We start from the raw sequence: 17,482 nt of genomic DNA on the forward strand, positions 1-17,482 counted from the left end.
ATACATCAGAAGAAAAGAGAGAGTTTATTAGAGCTTTCAACTATTCAAAGGATTTTAAACAGCTACTTCTCTCTTACTCTTTCATTCATGATTACTTCTGTCCTTGTTATTATACAAATAAACATCTTAATTTCGGCTAAGGAAAGACACACTTGAATGGGAAGGAAGGAGAGAAATGAAAATTTAGCAAGGATTAAAATAGAGGGGATTTAACAGAAATGTGTTCCTTTATTCTTCAATAATTATATCCATTTAAAACTCTGTAGCCTATTATGAGTGCTACATGTTGCATAAGAGTAGTATTATGTATAGTAGAAAAACTACATAATTCTTCTATAAAACAATGGAAAATGAAGTGTGATAATGCCAACATTCAATATTGAAGCTTAATAAATCTAGTAAGGAAGGTTTTTTGTTTTCAATTAAAAATCAACAAAAATTGTCAAAGACTGAATAATAGCAAAGCATTCGTTTAGAAATAACTATATATTATTCATAGACATAGAAAGGTCAAGTTACTTGCTCATAGTCACCAAATAAGAGTCAGAGCTTGAGATTCTAAACTCGAGAGAATTCTGGCTTGAGCAAGTGTACTAATAATTGCCTATAATTATGATAGTAACCAAAAAAGCCCTCACAACAATACTTGGTACAGTGAAAGCTCTACATAAGGAGAAAAAATGTATATGAAATTAAAAGTTAGGTTTCAACATTTAATGTAAAATAGATTTTTTAGATCATATTTAATATATTTAATTATATCAAGTTTTTAAGATTTTCCTCTATGGAGGGCAATTGAATATTTACTTTTCACTTTTCCTTAAGCATCTGTAGTTTAGAGTGCCTTGTAATGATAAAAGTTGCCTCACTCTTTGCACTTCTAGGCTCTGACTTTTTCCTGACTTTTTGTTTATTAATGTCAATTAATGGGGCTTTTTGAACTTTCTGTAATATCCATTAGAATCTCTTAGGATTTTATATTAATCAACCAATGCCTCTTTTACGATTAGTTAAAAGATTACATTACCTAATAAGAAGTTTTAATTTGTCAAATCCTGTGAACTACATGAGGATGTACATAGGTTAATTAACCAGTTATTACCTTTTGAAAACCAGTTATTACCTTTTGCAAACATTCTTGCACTTCTGAGACTGAAAGTTCTCATTGTTTTATTACTCCAGTTCCCTTTTTGTCCCTCTGCATTTTCATGTGTGCAAAAAAGGATACTACAATTGAAAATGCAAGTTTCTTAGACCTTGATAAAATTATTTTAAGTTTCTTAAGATTAATTAATAAGGTGACTTAAAATAATAAAAATGGTGTGGTTCTGTTAGGCATATAGATAAGGGGAACAGAAAAAAGTAGTCCAAAAATAGGTTTAGCAATAGCTATACCTATAACAATAATGAATTAGAAGTAATTTTCTATATTAGGAGAACTCAGAAACAAAAATCAAATAACTATCAAAATATTAACATAGTTGCCATATAAAACCTTTACATGTAAAAAGGCAAAAATAAAACAAAAACTCTATTAAAGTTTTTTGTGCCATATTAACTACATCTTTATTGTCTAAAGTAATTATTGAAATATATTAAAATTTATTAACAATGAGAAATATTTGTGATCAGGCAATCTCCTCCCTCCAAAAAATATATAATAATAAATAGTAGGGAAACAAAAGAAAATTTGTTTAACCTTTCAAGTGACAAAGAAACATAAAAAAGAAAGCAATGAGCCACAACATAATATTATTTTGGCAATACTTTTGAAAAAGATAATATCTAGTTTTATGAGGCTGCAGTAAAATTTTAGTCCCTTGCATTGCTAGTGATAGCATAAATTAGTACTACTATTTTTTAGTGGAATCCTTGATAACAGTCAATAAAGATGAACGTTCAGGTTGAAAAGCTGACTGAGGGATGAATGTCTATGGCACTAATTGTTTCCAGGTTATCTTGAATCATTCAAGTAAGTTCAATCTTTATGAGTACTTATTGTTTAAAAATTATATATATACACACACACTCTTACATATACATATATACATGTACATGCACAGACACATACATATGCATACACATATGTCTGTGCATGTATGTGCATATATATGTTATATATCACATAACATTCCTCTCCCTTTTATTCCTGATGCTCAGATCCTCATATTATACATTTCTTAAGTAAAGGAATTACATTTGCTTATTTTTCCTCTGACTTCTTGCAATTTTCCAATGTCTCTGCTAGTTCCATAAATGCAATGAATAGACTAGGCACTTGTTTTACATATAGGTGGAAGGTTTTGGATTTAAGGAAATGTTTTTCTTTTTTGCTATCTACAGGCATTGATTCTTGTCAACAACAAAATTAGCAAAATTAGCCCTGGGGCATTTACACCTCTGGTAAAATTAGAACGACTTTATCTGTCCAAGAATCAACTGAAGGAATTACCAGAAAAAATGCCCAAAACTCTTCAGGAGCTGCGCGCCCATGAGAACGAGATCACCAAAGTACGAAAAGCTGTGTTCAATGGAATGAACCAGATGATTGTCATAGGTACAGATGTTTTTTTAAACTTTAATATCAGGATTTAAGTTTCATCTTAAGAGATTTCAAGTAAGCTTTAAGTGCAGGAAGGTAAATTAGCTAGAGCCTCCATGCCTTATGTTTATATGAATTACAGCGTCAGGGCCAGAAGAAATGGGATTTTGAATCTGTACCATTCAGTGATGTTTTTATTCCTTGTCCTTGAGGATCCGAGAATATGGAGAAAGCTCCAGTGCTGAACTCACCCTACCGCATGACTAATATGCAGGATGGATTTCAACAGAGCATAATTAAAGATATTTTGAGATACCTTTCCATTGTGGGGATTTGTTGTGTTTTGAACATCCATAAGTCATTTGCTTTAAAAAAAAAAAACAAACCTGTTATAATGTTTTGCTAAATGTATGGTAAATTTTTTAAGTTTTTTGATTTTTTTTAAGTTTATAAAATGCTTAATTCAAATTCTTTAATGACATTGTAAAGTATCTTAGGAAAATAATAAATAGCATAAGGTGTGATTTGTAAACACTTGCTTTAGTTGATTTTTAAACAGTCCTGCATAGGCCCCTTACATAATTTCAATGTTATTGTGTTTGCTACTATTCTTTTTTCATAAATCTTTGGTTTTTTTTATTGTTTTTGGGGGTTTTGATAGTTTTAATAAGGGAAATCTTTATCCTATTTTGCTATCCTCCTGAGGAGCATGCCCTTTAATTATTTTTTGTTTTTCAGTCAAGTTGTTATTTACCCAAATTTCTTTCTAGATTCTTTGCAGAAACAGACACTACTCTGACAAATAATATCCTAAAATTGCCCCTAAAAGCCTTTCACTTATTGTTTTGTAGAACTGGGCACCAACCCGCTGAAGAGCTCAGGAATTGAAAATGGAGCCTTTCAGGGAATGAAGAAGCTCTCCTACATCCGCGTTGCTGACTCTAACATCACCAGCATCCCTCAAGGTGATAGAAAATTCTCTAATACATTTGAAAAATATGAGTTCGAAAACTTAGACATTTAAAAAAATTGTTGTGCAAATTTGAATTGTGATCCAAGTGGTCAACCTTATTTCAAGTGAATTTTGTAATCCTGGAAATGTTCTACAGAGCCTGGGTGACCACCAGGCCATCAAGGCTCACTGTAGAATTGTATAGACTCCTTATAAAGTCCCTTCCAAGATATAACTTAAGGCACAATGATTTTATATTATACAATGGTTAAATCACAAAGAAAAAAGTAAAGTTATTTTAAAAATAGTATACTTTGGTACTTTGTGGGAAAAAAAAGACTTATGGAAGTACTTCTAAAATTTAGCCAAGTTTTACTTTGAATCTCCAATCCCTTAGGGAATTCTTTTCCTTTTTAGAACATTTTAGTCATTAATGTCTGAATAGGGGGATATAACACTCTTAATAATCGTGGTTGTGTGTTGTAAAAAGTATAAAGTTTGGAGTCAGCTTGTTTGAGTTCAAATTATCATTAATTGGCTGTTGGCTCAATGACTTTGGGCAAGTTATTCATCTGTGCCTCAATTTCTTTATCTATGAAGTGGAAATGATATTAATATTCACCTCACTGGGTTGTTTTAAAATTAAATAAATAATTAGAGAAATGTTTAGCATGTAGATGAGTAGGATGTTAATATTACCTTCAGTTATTTATTAAAAATCAAATCATTTTTAATAAATAACTATGCTTAGACAATGTACTAAACACTGGAGACAGGCCAGTGAACAGGGTATCCTACCTGCCTTATAACACTCACTATGCTTAGACAATGTACTAAACACTGGAGACAGGCCAGTGAACAGGGTATCCTACCTGCCTTAGGAGTTACTATCTAAAGCCAAGCCAGACAAGGAAACAGCACTGACCACATAGTCACAGGGGTAAGCTCATTCTGCCTGCTATGCTATACCCAGGAGACAGGCACATAAGCCAATCTTTGTGAATCAGAAAAGGCGTGAAACCACCAATGATAAATTTATCTAATTTGCACATTTTCCCTACTCCAGGTTTTTCAGTATCAAAAAAGCCCCTTTACGGTCTCAAGTTTTCCTCTCAGTCAGTGCCTTTCTCATTTTAGATGCCTTGTCCTTGGACTGCATATGCACAGAAAACACTCATTGCTCTTTATTGTGCTTCCACAGAAATTTCAACTCCTGAGAGGACATATTCCATGGCATGCTTTGTTACTACCCCTTGCCCTCTTTACAGTCTTTTGGCTACAGAGTACACTTTTGATGCCCTTAATATAACTACTGAGATGGATGGATGGAGAGCTAGATAGATATATACATAGACAGATGACAGAAATAGATTTATAGTTTATAAAAAGTGCTTTAATCTTAAGTCTATAATTTGTAACATGTAATAAGTGATATTTTTTATTCCTACTGTAGGGATGAAATATCTATATCTATATAGATATATTTTGCTGAAATTTTTTTCACTATTTCATGCTACCAGAAGGCTTACATTAAGCACAGTCTTAGACTTTGCTGTTCCTCTTAATGTATCCTCCAAAATATCCTTCAGTGACACCTTTTATCACTTAGTAATCTGTTTTCTTTTACTTTCTTATGTTTTCTCCTTATCTTAGGCAATCTTTTATTTTTACTTCTAGCTTGTTTTTATTTACTACCACCTAATACAAAAGTTATCATAACTATAATTTATTAAGCACTTTTTTAGTTCCAGGTATTGTGCCAAATGCTTTTCATGAATTCTTCTATACTATTCTCACAACATCTCTATCTAGTAGTATTATCATCCCTGTTCCATAATGTGGAAGATGAGGCTTAAATAAGTTAAGTAAATTGTGAACAAAGTCTTAGAGCTTGGAAGTGACAGAGCTGGGATTGTGCAGGACCAATGTCAGAAATCATATGCTGAACTGTTTCACTCTGTTACTATCTTAAGTTCTATCTTTAAGTATATGTATGCCTATCTCATGTATGATTCTGCTGTGTTTAGGCTGAGATTATTATACTCAAATACTGACAACCTCTTGGTGATATTTTTTCCCATCAGTCATGGAAACAGAAAGGCAGTAGAATATATAGATTATAAAATCATACTCTCAAGTTAGACCAACCTGGGTGATAGATCCAACTCAACTATTTAATTGTTTTATGCTGTTAGGCTAATTATTTTACATTTCTAAAACTTACATTTTGTAATCTGTAAAATGGAAGTATTAATGACACCTATATTCTAGGATTATTGTGAGGATTACTAGATAAAAGTAAGGCTTATAATGTATACACATAATACCTGGCTCAATGTAAGTTTCAATATATTTTATCTTAAAAAAGAAAAAGGAAAAGAAAAAAATAAAAGTATAGTTACGTTCTTTAGCTAAATTCCATAATGGCAAAGGCTCTTTATAAACTCACCTCTCTCTGTCTTATTACAAAGTTTTCTTCTACAGTCAAATTTTCTGGTTGTAGCTTCACTTTTGGAAAACTGACACTCCAAAAGGGAGGACACTTAGAAATTAGGTAAGGGTAATGAATGCGATGGTAATTAGTATACTAGAGACACTGTGTTAAAAAAAATCTTTTCATGGTGATAGGGGAGAAGTGTGCATTAAATTTGCTTTGTTACATATTTACTTGCTTTATGTGAGTATTTAAAAATTCATATTTATTTATTTTAAGGATAATCAAGTGGTTGAAATCTCTTATTCCCAGAGTGATTGTGATTTCATAATATTTATACATGAGAATAATGCAATTGTTATTTCATTTCCTCTAGTTAAGAGCATGCTATCTTAACTTCCTTTGGCCATCTGGGAGCATATTAATTTCCGTGTTTAATAAATAGATAGACTAAAAAACTTATAACTTTGAGTTTCTGTTTCTTTATCTATGAAAGGACATTAATGGTCAATAATTTATACATTGAGAATTAAAGGATTTGAGCTAGGAAAAGTACCAAGATCAATGTTTTGTACCTAACAGACATACAGTAAGTAGAGGTTCCTTTCCTTAGCATCTCCCAAACAAAACATACTCCTATTGAGAAACTAAAAAGACATCTGCATTAAAATGTTTATAGCAGCACAATTCACAATTACAAAGATGTGGAAACAACCCAAGTGCCCATCAATACATGAGTGGATTAGTAAAATGTGGTATATGTCTACCATGGAAAACTACTCAATGGTGATCTAACATCTCCTGTATTTTCCTGGATAGAGCTGGAGCCCATTCTACTAAGTGAAGTATCATAAGAATGGAAAAACAAGCACCACATGTACTCACCATCAAATTGGTATTAACTGACTTAACTGACCAACATTTAAGTGTCCATATAATAGTAACATTCGTCGGGTGTGGGGCAGGTGGGAATGAGGTGGAGGGAATGAGTATATTCACACTTAATGGGTAAAGTGTGCATTGTCTGGGGGATGGACACACTTAAAGCTCTGGCTCAGGTGTGACAAAGGCAATATATGTAAAATAAACATTTGTACTTCTGTAGTATGCTGAAATTAAAAAAAAAAGAGAGAAACTAATAACCATTTTCAAATCAAATATGGACTAAACTGTTATATTAAATAGACAATATTGACAGAGTTCAGTGGGAGGGAATGACAATTTCAGACCAAATATAGCCTGTGATTTTCCAATTCTATATCGTTATAGACAAATAAGCAAGACTTTATGCCAATCAGATGTTAATTCTACACGTAACCAATTTGCTATTTTCTTTGTATTTGTTACTATTCTTTTAAATGGAACAATATGCTGTTTAAAAAGCTGTATAAATTATATCCTCAGATGGCAGGAGGAAATGAAAAAAAATATTTAAACTTTTGTATTTATGTTACTAAATCTTTGGAAATCACAGACATTCAAGAAGTACTGTCCGGAGGTTTAGCGGGTACTCTGGATGTAAGATTATTTCCCCAGGTGCTCTACACATGGCAGATCACTTGATTATAGGCCTCTGCACTCCTGTTGTATAAAGAAACATTCTGGATTTAGTAGGTAAAAGTAAACTTTAGCTCTTTCTACACAGACGTGTTGCAGAGGCATTTGATGTTTTTATGAAAAAGTCAAGTAAGGCTAAAGCCAGCATAGTTTATCAGTGTTATTTATTAATCATACTCACTAATGAAATAGCTGGTTAAGTTTGTATATAGGCTTAATTTATAATCTCATTATAGATCAAATGCTTATCTTCCCATTTTATAGTTAATATCTTTTATCAATGTTATTGTTAGTCCATTAACAAACATGGAAGATAACTATGAAATTCAGGGTTTGACTTTAGTTCTACAATTGCAATGACAAAAATCTACTACATGATAAAAAATATGCATATTTTGGTTAAAGTCAATCTAAGAGAAAAGTATCAAGGGTTTGCACTACTTCCAAAAGCATATATTATTATGAAAGGGAGGAAGAAAAAAAAAAGCAAAACTTATTATTTGAAACTGTATATCTTTTAAAACATTGATAGCATATGCCCTCATTAAGTCTTTCCACATTCTGTATTTATAATGTTTATCTGCTAATGTAGTATCATGTATTTCCATATTCTAGGTCTTCCTCCTTCCCTTACTGAACTACATCTTGATGGCAACAAAATCAGCAGAGTTGATGCAGGCAGCCTGAAAGGACTGAATAATTTGGCTAAGTAATAATATCCTTTCATAACTTTCTATCAGAACATTGGCTAGGGATATAAATTAGTGTCAACATGTTCAGAATTAAAAACGTGATGATTTATTTTTGACTGTACCATATTTTGTTCTTGTTGTTTTTAACAACCTCAAACTTTAGCTTATCCAATTATTTCTTGAGAAGTCAATGAAATAGTATAGCTACCATAACCACCAAGATAAGCTTTCTATTTTGTGAATTCTGTATTATTTTAGTTATATTTTATGTACAAGATGTTTGATTTCAGTATGTACATTTACTATGTTCTAACATATTTGCATCAAACAGAAGGTTAAGTAAATAAGGTAGTGTCCAGAATTTGAAAATGCATTAAAATGAAAGCTACCGGGACATGGAAATATAGGGCATTCCACAAATTACTATTAGAATAGTTATGATGAGATTCTATAATCCCCTATTCTCTAAAGAGCTTAAAAAAATGTGCCTGGAAATTTAATGTAGGCCAACGAAAGAAAATATTTTTTTGTTTGGTTTGGTTTGGTGTTTTTTTTTTAAATAAATGATTACTAGTGCCTTTTCTGATTCCAATCTTTTCGTGTTTGTAATCTGGTTAAGTAAAAAGAAGAGGGGAGCTCTGGCTAACTTTTTCATTTGTCTTCAAGGAACACTCTGTTCTTGATCCACACGCATTCCTGAATGTTCCTACAGAGAAGTATTATGCCAGATTTACTCACTCTCATTTTTGTATATAAATTTCATGGTAGATAAATAAATATAAAGTATATCCTTGCATCTTGGAGACATACCTGTGACCAAATGGATGTATAATGCAGCTTTTCCCATTTCTGTTGATATTCCCCAATGACCCAGGTGGATAGTGAAGGCTAAAGAGGAGCATATGTATGTGAGTTGAAAAATATTCCCCTGGTGTCTCAAATAATACTAAATCCTTCATTCAGCTATTTTCATTATAGTCTCTAATGTTGAAAACATTTTTCACAATAGTATTATTCATCATCTACCTTTCTTTGTTGATTAGATCCCTCTAGCTGCAGGAGAATGTAGGCAGATTTAAGTTGCATCTTTTAATGCATAGAACTGTCTTTGGGACAGTTATTACCATTGGATTATTATTAGTACTAGTATTAATAAATAATATTTGAAAGTTCTAAATATATAAAATAATTTATATTATGGGTGCTATTTTAGAAAAAAAATATTCATTTTGTACTGAAAGTGGCATGGAGATTCTGAGATTCTGCATTTTAATATTGATGTCATATGCTTTGTATCAAACAGAAGCATAAAGAACTAATAAAGTTTGAAAAATCCAATAGAAATTCAGATTTGTCTTTAAATGGATTTTTGAATTCCATTCATTAAATTAGAGTAGATTGCTTCATTGGTCAAGTGAATTTTCTCAATTCTTGAATTTATCAAATTCAAGAATTTTTTCATTTATTTTTGGAATCAAATCCTTATGTTGTTGTTACTAATTGAGGTTGAAACATGAGAAGTATTTTGGTGCCTAAAATCCAAACTGTGAAAAGAAGAAAAAAGAAGTCACTGATCTCAGAACATTTCAGAACATGTTTCAGGGCAAAAGTTTTAGTTAGTTATTAACAAGTAAAAAGCAAATAGTATATACCCCTCTACAGAGCTGCAAGATGGTTTTCAGACAAAATTCTCTTAATTTTTTATAAAGTATATATATGTATATATATGTATGATTATGTGTGTATGTATATGTAATCATCTCTCTTACTAGGCAAAATAGTCTTTGATGAAAACAATCGTAGTTTTTGGTCCATGTAACCTATGTCCCTAATAATACTTATAACAATCTTATGTATATAGTAATATCAAAAGACATTTGTTGATTGAATATTTAAATAAATGGTTAAATAACTGAATAGTTTCCTTAAATAAATTAGTAGAAATATTATATTCTAATGAATATGCTAGTCCAAAATTGAATATTGGAACTTAAGGTATTGAATAGGAGATATAATTATTAAGTAAAAAAGGAAAGGTGATAAATAAAAGAGGGATCCCCAAGATGGAAGGAAAACTAAAATATTCTGAGCCAAGATACCAGGTTAATAATCAACAACTAAGAAAAGCCAACTGCACTATTAATAGCATAAAGTCAGCCATCTTTAACCTTCATTATTTCAAATATCAAGCCATAATTAAAATCAGGAAACTTTGCTTATCTAACCCAGCATCTAAATCCCAAAAGAGCTGAACAATTAGAACTAACTGAAGATTAGCAGAAACCACCCTACAGAATATGTCCACTCCTCTTCCATTGCATTTGAAGGAGCTGTATAAATTCTTCCCCTTTCTCTCTTGGAGATTTCAGGCTCTGTTTCATTATCTTGCTGCCTCATAACTGGTATTCCTTCTTTGACTTCTGGATTGATATCACTCTGCTTTTGATGGGTTCATACTTAGAATGTTGAACAAATCAGCCATGTCTTCAAGTCAACTTCCTCTCCTCTGGACTCCCATTTGTTATGAAGGGATATCATAGCAGCAGAACTCTCACGTGTTACACATTTAATTTAAAAAATATGAACCAAAATCTTGAGTGAATTAAACCTGAAGGTCACTTATGAGGAATGTCAGAGGGGCCAAGAGATAGAGATTTGGGTCAGAAACCAGAAATGTTGGCACCAGGTAAAGTCTCAGAGTGACTATTAGATGGTTACTGAGGAACTTTTTCAAACTAATGCAAAATGCTAATTCTGTTTCTAGTGGGTAAGCTTATTGACCGTTTAGAGCTCTGTACTTTTTATTTTCAATGAATAAATTTACAGGATAAATGTGTAATTGCTTTATTTGCAAACTGACCAAAGTGATAATATTTTTATTTTATTTCTTTCATATTAATTTACTATATTCATTACAGATAGAAATCAATAGCTATTTATTGAGCATTTCAAGCACTGTGTTAAGTATCAAGTGTACCTCAAGACAGTCACTTTTCCAAAGTAGAGGCACACGAGTACACAAGTTTTTAAAATATAGTCCTGTAAGTTTTATAAGAGATTAATCACAGAATGCTATAAAGCATTTATAAGGGGTACCTGTCCAGTCATTATCTGTTAGAGGAGTCTCAAAGAAGGTAACTGAGCTAAGACCTTAAGAACAAATGGGCTTTGTCCAGGCTCAGAGAGGTTGGAAAAAGCACTCTAAGCAGAGGGAACACTATGTGCAAAACTAAAAACTTTCTTTTCTGTTGACTTGACCAATCACAAAATACCTACAAGTAAGGCATCCATGTGTGGTGTTTGCACTAATTTCTGCCTTCTTTGGTAGGTTGGGGCTGAGCTTCAACAGCATCTCTACTGTCGACAATGGCTCTCTGGCCAACACACCTCATTTGAGAGAGCTTCATTTGGACAACAACAAGCTTACCAAAGTACCTGGTGGGCTGGCAGAGCACAAGTACATCCAGGTAATGCAAATCCACTTATTGTGAGGAGGAGCTAGAGACTAAATCTTTCCCACTGGGATGAAGGCAGGAATCTCTGCTTAGAAATCTGTTTTTTGGCAGAGTGTCTTAGTCAGCCAGGATTGCTCTAACAAAATGCTAGAAACTGGGTGGCTTAAACTACTCACATTTATTGCTCACAGTTCTGGAGGCTGGATGTCTCATATTAGGTACCAACATAGTCAAGTTCTAGTGAGGGCCCTCTTCCAGGTTTCAGACTGGCAACTTCTCATTTTGTCCTCACATGGAAGAAAGAGAGCTAGGTAGCTCTCTGGGTTCTCATGAGGGCACTAATCCCATTTATGAGGGCTCCACCCTCATGACCTAATCACCTCTAAATACTACTTCATTGGGTTTAAGGTTTCAACATATGCATTTTGGGGGATACACACCTTCTGTCCATTGCTCAGAGAGAGATTTTTAATATTTGCACATATTCATTCTGGTTTTATGAAAAATATACTTTCAAATTAATTAAAAAAAATTAATACCATTGTATTAATTGAACTTGCTTTAATGTTTGTTGACAAAATGTAATCTCTTTTATGAAGCACAGTAGTTTCAGGTCACAGACCAGAGTAACAAATAAATACTGCTTGGGCAAAACCTGTGATGGATTGATATGGAATAAAAAAGTAGTTTTAACTTTTATCTTCAGCAAATATGTAGCTCAAAAGGGAATATTTAGCTAGCAGTGTGACTGAATTAATTTTATATAAAGTATCAAGTTATAGTGCTTAATAAGAATGAGAAGATACGGTTCAATGGTCTATGGTGGTGACAGTGTTTTGCAGTCTATAAATCTATAAATAAAAAGCATGCTGATTAGGTTAGACAGCAACAAAAATTTCATGTATTGTAGTATAAGATTTCCATTGTTACTTTGAGGAAAAAAAACAAAAATGTTACTTAAATGATTCAATTAAAAAATTCAATAATGTGATTATTCATAGAATTTACATATTTTCTTATTTTATCTAGTTTTTCAGTTTTTTAAGGTCATATTTAAATTGTTTTGTTCAGAAATTTACATAGGTACTTAGTGACTCAGAAACTATTTTGACATTCTTTTATAGGTTAAATTATTTTATGAAGTTGCTCTTTCGATAATCTAGTATCTAAACTTTGGTTGGTGTTCAAGATATTGTTCACTTTACTGTCAACAATGTCAATAAATTTCTGATCTTTTTTATTGTTGAGTTGTGACATAAATTCCAAATTTAATTGGCAAGCACAATTTACATCAGCTAGATTTCAATAAATTGATTTATAAGTGTGAAGATGAAACTTAAAGTCTTTTTTAATGCTGATTATTTTTCAGTGAGGGTATGGTATTTTTCAATGTAGTGGTGGATTAGTAAGTAGGGAGAATTTTAAGCCACAAGTAAAATCAAGATGTTTAGAAGATTTAGTAAGACTAGTAATTGTGTTTACTAGTATGTTGCTTGTGGGTTTTTTATTTGTCTCTGTTTTACTAACCCAGAATAATTATTTTCACCTTCTTGATCACTGTTTATTTAGATATCAGGACACATTATTGAGTTAATAAAATCTGTTTAGTGGGTTCGTTAGGGATATTTAAAGAATGAAATAGAATATAATAGATTCCTGTAATGGTTAAGTACTTCAGTAAAATTTTGTTTCGTATGCATGGATGCATATATGCAAGTCCCAATATACAATGTGCTTCTTACTGTGGGTCATAGAGAAAAGTTATAACGCATGTTTGGAGTCTTTGTTGAATGTAAGAGAATTTCATAGGAATTTGCAGAGTTCCACACATTTGGAAGAATCTTTTGCTTGGCTATTATACTATTATAACATAATAGTTCTTTATTGTGTTGTGAAGTACAGTTTCCTAATATTCTTAAACTATTTTGCATATATTCATAAGAGATATTTGATTATAGTTTTCTTTTCTTTTTTTTGTCTGGCTTTGGTATTAGAAAATATTGACTTTATGAAATGGGGTGGGAATCTACCTTTTTTTCTTTCTTTTACATAGACTAATATTTGCTTTATGTCTTGATATTTTTTCCTCACTTTCAATGGCAGCCATAAACACTCACCAAACACTTCTCTCCTTTTTGCTAATCACTGTTGAAAAATAGAGAATAGTAAATGATAATAAGAAATTTTTAAAACTTGAGACTTATAAAACATACTCAAATATTACTTTCACTTTAAAGCACTGCATTTATGTGACTTCCACTAGTCACACTTCCACTAGTCTCTTCTTAAGCATTTTCATAAACAAGGCCCTCACCAACATAAATAGTTAATGTTCTTGTAAGTAGAATATTTCAAGTCAATTTTTTAAGGAAGCTCCTCATAGGTTTTATAGCTCACTTTAGACATGGTTGCTTTAGCATTATATTCCAGCCTTGGTTGTGTTATCACTCACATCTAAAAAGTGGAAATGTAAATTCATTTCTAAAGTTCTTTGTATAAATCTGATATTTAATGACTATAAAAAGTCTATGCATGAATTATAATACTGTTATCTTAAACATGATTATAAAATATATTTCAGAAGAAATCCTAATGAATTATGCCACTATATTCATAGATTAGAACTAATAACATAGGATACATTTTTGTTAAAACTTTCTAGGTATATTTATATCAAATGCTGTAACTGTAAGTATTTCTTGGAGTTTATGGTTATTATTTAAATACCAATACTGTATGCCCTCTTCTTTTTTCACTACACAGTACTTCCTCATTCCATATAATTTTATTAAAAGGTCTATCATTTTATTTTTGACCTGAAAACATAATATTTCATGTAGACCCCAAATAGTCCATATAGACCTGATACCTGAAATAATGTTTATTCGGTCAATACATTTTTATTGAACACCTACTCTATTCTGGTAGGCACTGGAACACAGCAATGAACAAACAGAACAAGTTTCTGCCTCATGGAGCTTTTAGTATATAGGAGAAAAGCAGACAAAAATCAAATAATTACATAATATGATACATCTTGATAATTGCCATGGAGAAAATTAAACAAATGTAACATAATTATGCCACAGACAATGGCAGAACAGGGTGATCAAAGAAGGCCTCTTTGGTAAGAAGATACGAATTACATGAGTCAGCAAGCCCTGTTATACCTTGGAGAAGATTATTCTAGGTTGAGTAAGCAATGTGTGACAACCTAAGGAGGAAGCATGGTTTGTGTGTTAGAACAGCGGCAAGTAGACTGGATGGTTGGCTTGAACAGTGAAGTGAGATGAGGTCAAAGCAGAAGGATGTTAGCTCATGTAGAATTTGTAGGGCATTGTGAGAACTTTGGATTTTGTCCTGCACAAGATGGAGAAGCACTGGAGTGCTGAGGCAAATAACATATAATTTGACTTACTTTTTAAAACAATTGCTCTGAAGTTAAAAAAAAAAAAAAGGAAGAAAGAAAGAAAGAATAGAATTTAGAAAGGCAAAGAGGGAAACAGGAAAAACAATCAGTATGACTTCAATCATCCAGAAAGAGAAAATAATGGCATGGACAAAGTTATGGAAGTAGACAGGGGGAGAACTGGATGATGTGTACATTTGAAGGTTGACCTAGTGAGATTGTTGTGAGATTGTTGACAACTGAGTAGAGAGTGTATGAAAAAAGGAGGCTCAAGTATAATGACAACGTTCATAGCCTGAGTATCTGGAATGATTAACATGAAACTTGCTGAGATGTGGCAAAGCAAGTTTGGGAAAGAAAGGTGAAATAAAAAGTTTGGTTTGAGAAGTATTAAAGTATTCAAACTGAGTGATGAAAATATTGAAAAGAATAAAGTATTAACAGGAAGGTCCCTAATATATTTAGGGAAAAATAATCATCCCCATTGTTGCATATTGCAGGTTGTCTACCTTCATAACAACAACATCTCTGCAGTTGGAACAAATGACTTCTGCCCACCTGGATACAACACCAAGAAGGCTTCCTATTCGGGTGTGAGTCTTTTCAGCAACCCAGTCCAGTACTGGGAGATCCAGCCATCTACCTTCCGATGTGTCTATGTGCGCTCTGCCATTCAGCTCGGAAACTACAAGTAATTCTTAAGAAAGCCCTCATTTTTATAACCTGGCAAAATCTCATTAATGTAATTGCTAAAAATAAGTAAATAAATAAAAGCTAGATACTGGAAACCTAACTTCAATGTGGATGTGTTACCCACATGACTTATTATGCATAAAGCCAAATATGCAGTTTAAATAATTGCCTATAATAAAAAAAATACTTTGCCTGCCATTTTCAGAATCATTTTTTGAAGCTTTCTGTTGATGTTAACTGAGCTACTACGGATATTTTTATTTCACTAAATGTAAAATTTGGAGTAAATATATATGTCAACATTTAGTAAAGCTTTTTTTTTTGATTTTCAGAAAAAAATCAAATAAAAAGAGTATCGATCTTTTGTAATTCTTTGAGCAATCAACTCCTTTGACATAAAGTCAAATGCCAAACACTTGCTCTGTATTAATCCCCATTATTACTGGTGAAGCCTCATTTGAATGTGTGAATTCAGTACAGGCTATGTAAAAGTTTTTGCTAATGTCAATCTTTTGAAAAATAAATTAAAAAATATATTCAAAATTACCACTGTATAAAAGATTAATTGTAAATAGTCCCTGAAGCCAATTTTCCAAATAGAGTAGACATTGCTTTGTCCACAATGACAACACATCTTTTCAAGTTCTCAGCCATTTCTTCTACCCATCTATTACACTTTAGTATGGTAACTTACATTATCCATGTTCAATGTTAAGCTTATAAGGCACAAAGCAGACTTTTTCTGATAGTTTAGAGGACTAATATTTCTAATTGCTAATTTACTAAATCAGTTTAAAACAACCATACACATATAATCAGGCTGTTTGAGCATTTCTGCAATTACTGCATGTATTAGTAATACTTATTGTCTTTAGTTAAACCATCAATTTTATAATTTTTTCTACATAATTCAGAAATACCTATCCAAGCAGACAATTCAACAGGCCTGGGAAATGGGCTGATTTACTTAAATATTTATTGAATTGTACATTTATATTATCCACATCTAATAAGTAAACATGTGAAAGGTATGTTTCTTCTATGAAGTTGGATCCTTTATAGTTGCATATCATAAAGAAAAACCCAAACTGTGTTAAACTATAAAGAGAAATAAAAAGAGTCCTGCTATGGTTAAGCCTTCAGCTACCGGTTGATCAGACCTCTGGTCAAGTTTCTCTACAGTTCTTTTAGCTTTATCTTTCTTCATTTCATTTTCAGGGTGGCTTCCCTCATGGTGGAAAAATATAAGTCTCACCTGTTATTTATCACATTCAGAACATACAAGCATGTTATCTCAAAATTTCTAGGAATAATCATGAATTATAATTACTACATATCTACTCCACAACCTATTTTTTTGGCAGAGATCTGTAAACTGAGGTTAGGATAAATTAAACAACTTTCTCATAGTCAAATACCTGGTAAGTATCTGCCACCAGTGCTTTCTCCTTTAATATGTGCACAAATTGGGGTCTGGTACAAAACAAAATTTGCTCCAGCGAGTTAAAATGAAGATGATTTGATGAAGGGACTATTTTAGAGTGTGGTGAGGTTTTACTGAAACAAACAAGGGATGATGGAGAGGCACCCAGAGATGGGCATTGAGGGGAATCAATCCGTTTCCACCCATATGGCTAAAGGGTCAGGGAAGAAACTTCACTTTCTGAAGCCAAGTGAGTCAATTGAGGAGGATTTCAATCCCCAGACAGCTATGATCCTGGAAGGGATTCAACTTCCACATGGGTGAA

At 32.3% G+C, this 17,482-nt stretch overlaps 1 protein-coding gene across 2 annotated transcripts in view; it reads left to right on the forward strand.

The window, feature by feature from the left end:
- Window positions 1-15,932, forward strand: part of DCN (decorin) — a 37,465-nt gene extending 21,533 nt beyond the window's left edge. For both annotated transcript variants that reach the window (XM_012753880.2, XM_012753879.2), the window contains exons 4-8: window positions 2,344-2,557; window positions 3,394-3,507; window positions 8,101-8,194; window positions 11,506-11,644; window positions 15,542-15,932. In XM_012753880.2, the coding sequence (XP_012609334.1) occupies window positions 2,344-2,557; window positions 3,394-3,507; window positions 8,101-8,194; window positions 11,506-11,644; window positions 15,542-15,736 (756 nt within the window). In that variant the 3' untranslated portion in view covers window positions 15,737-15,932. The remainder of the gene's footprint in view (window positions 1-2,343; window positions 2,558-3,393; window positions 3,508-8,100; window positions 8,195-11,505; window positions 11,645-15,541) is intronic.
- Window positions 15,933-17,482: the final 1,550 nt, after the last annotated feature.

The sequence above is a fragment of the Microcebus murinus genome, chromosome 10 (assembly GCF_040939455.1).
Source record: "Microcebus murinus isolate Inina chromosome 10, M.murinus_Inina_mat1.0, whole genome shotgun sequence".
In the NCBI taxonomy this organism is placed as follows: domain Eukaryota; kingdom Metazoa; phylum Chordata; class Mammalia; order Primates; family Cheirogaleidae; genus Microcebus; species Microcebus murinus.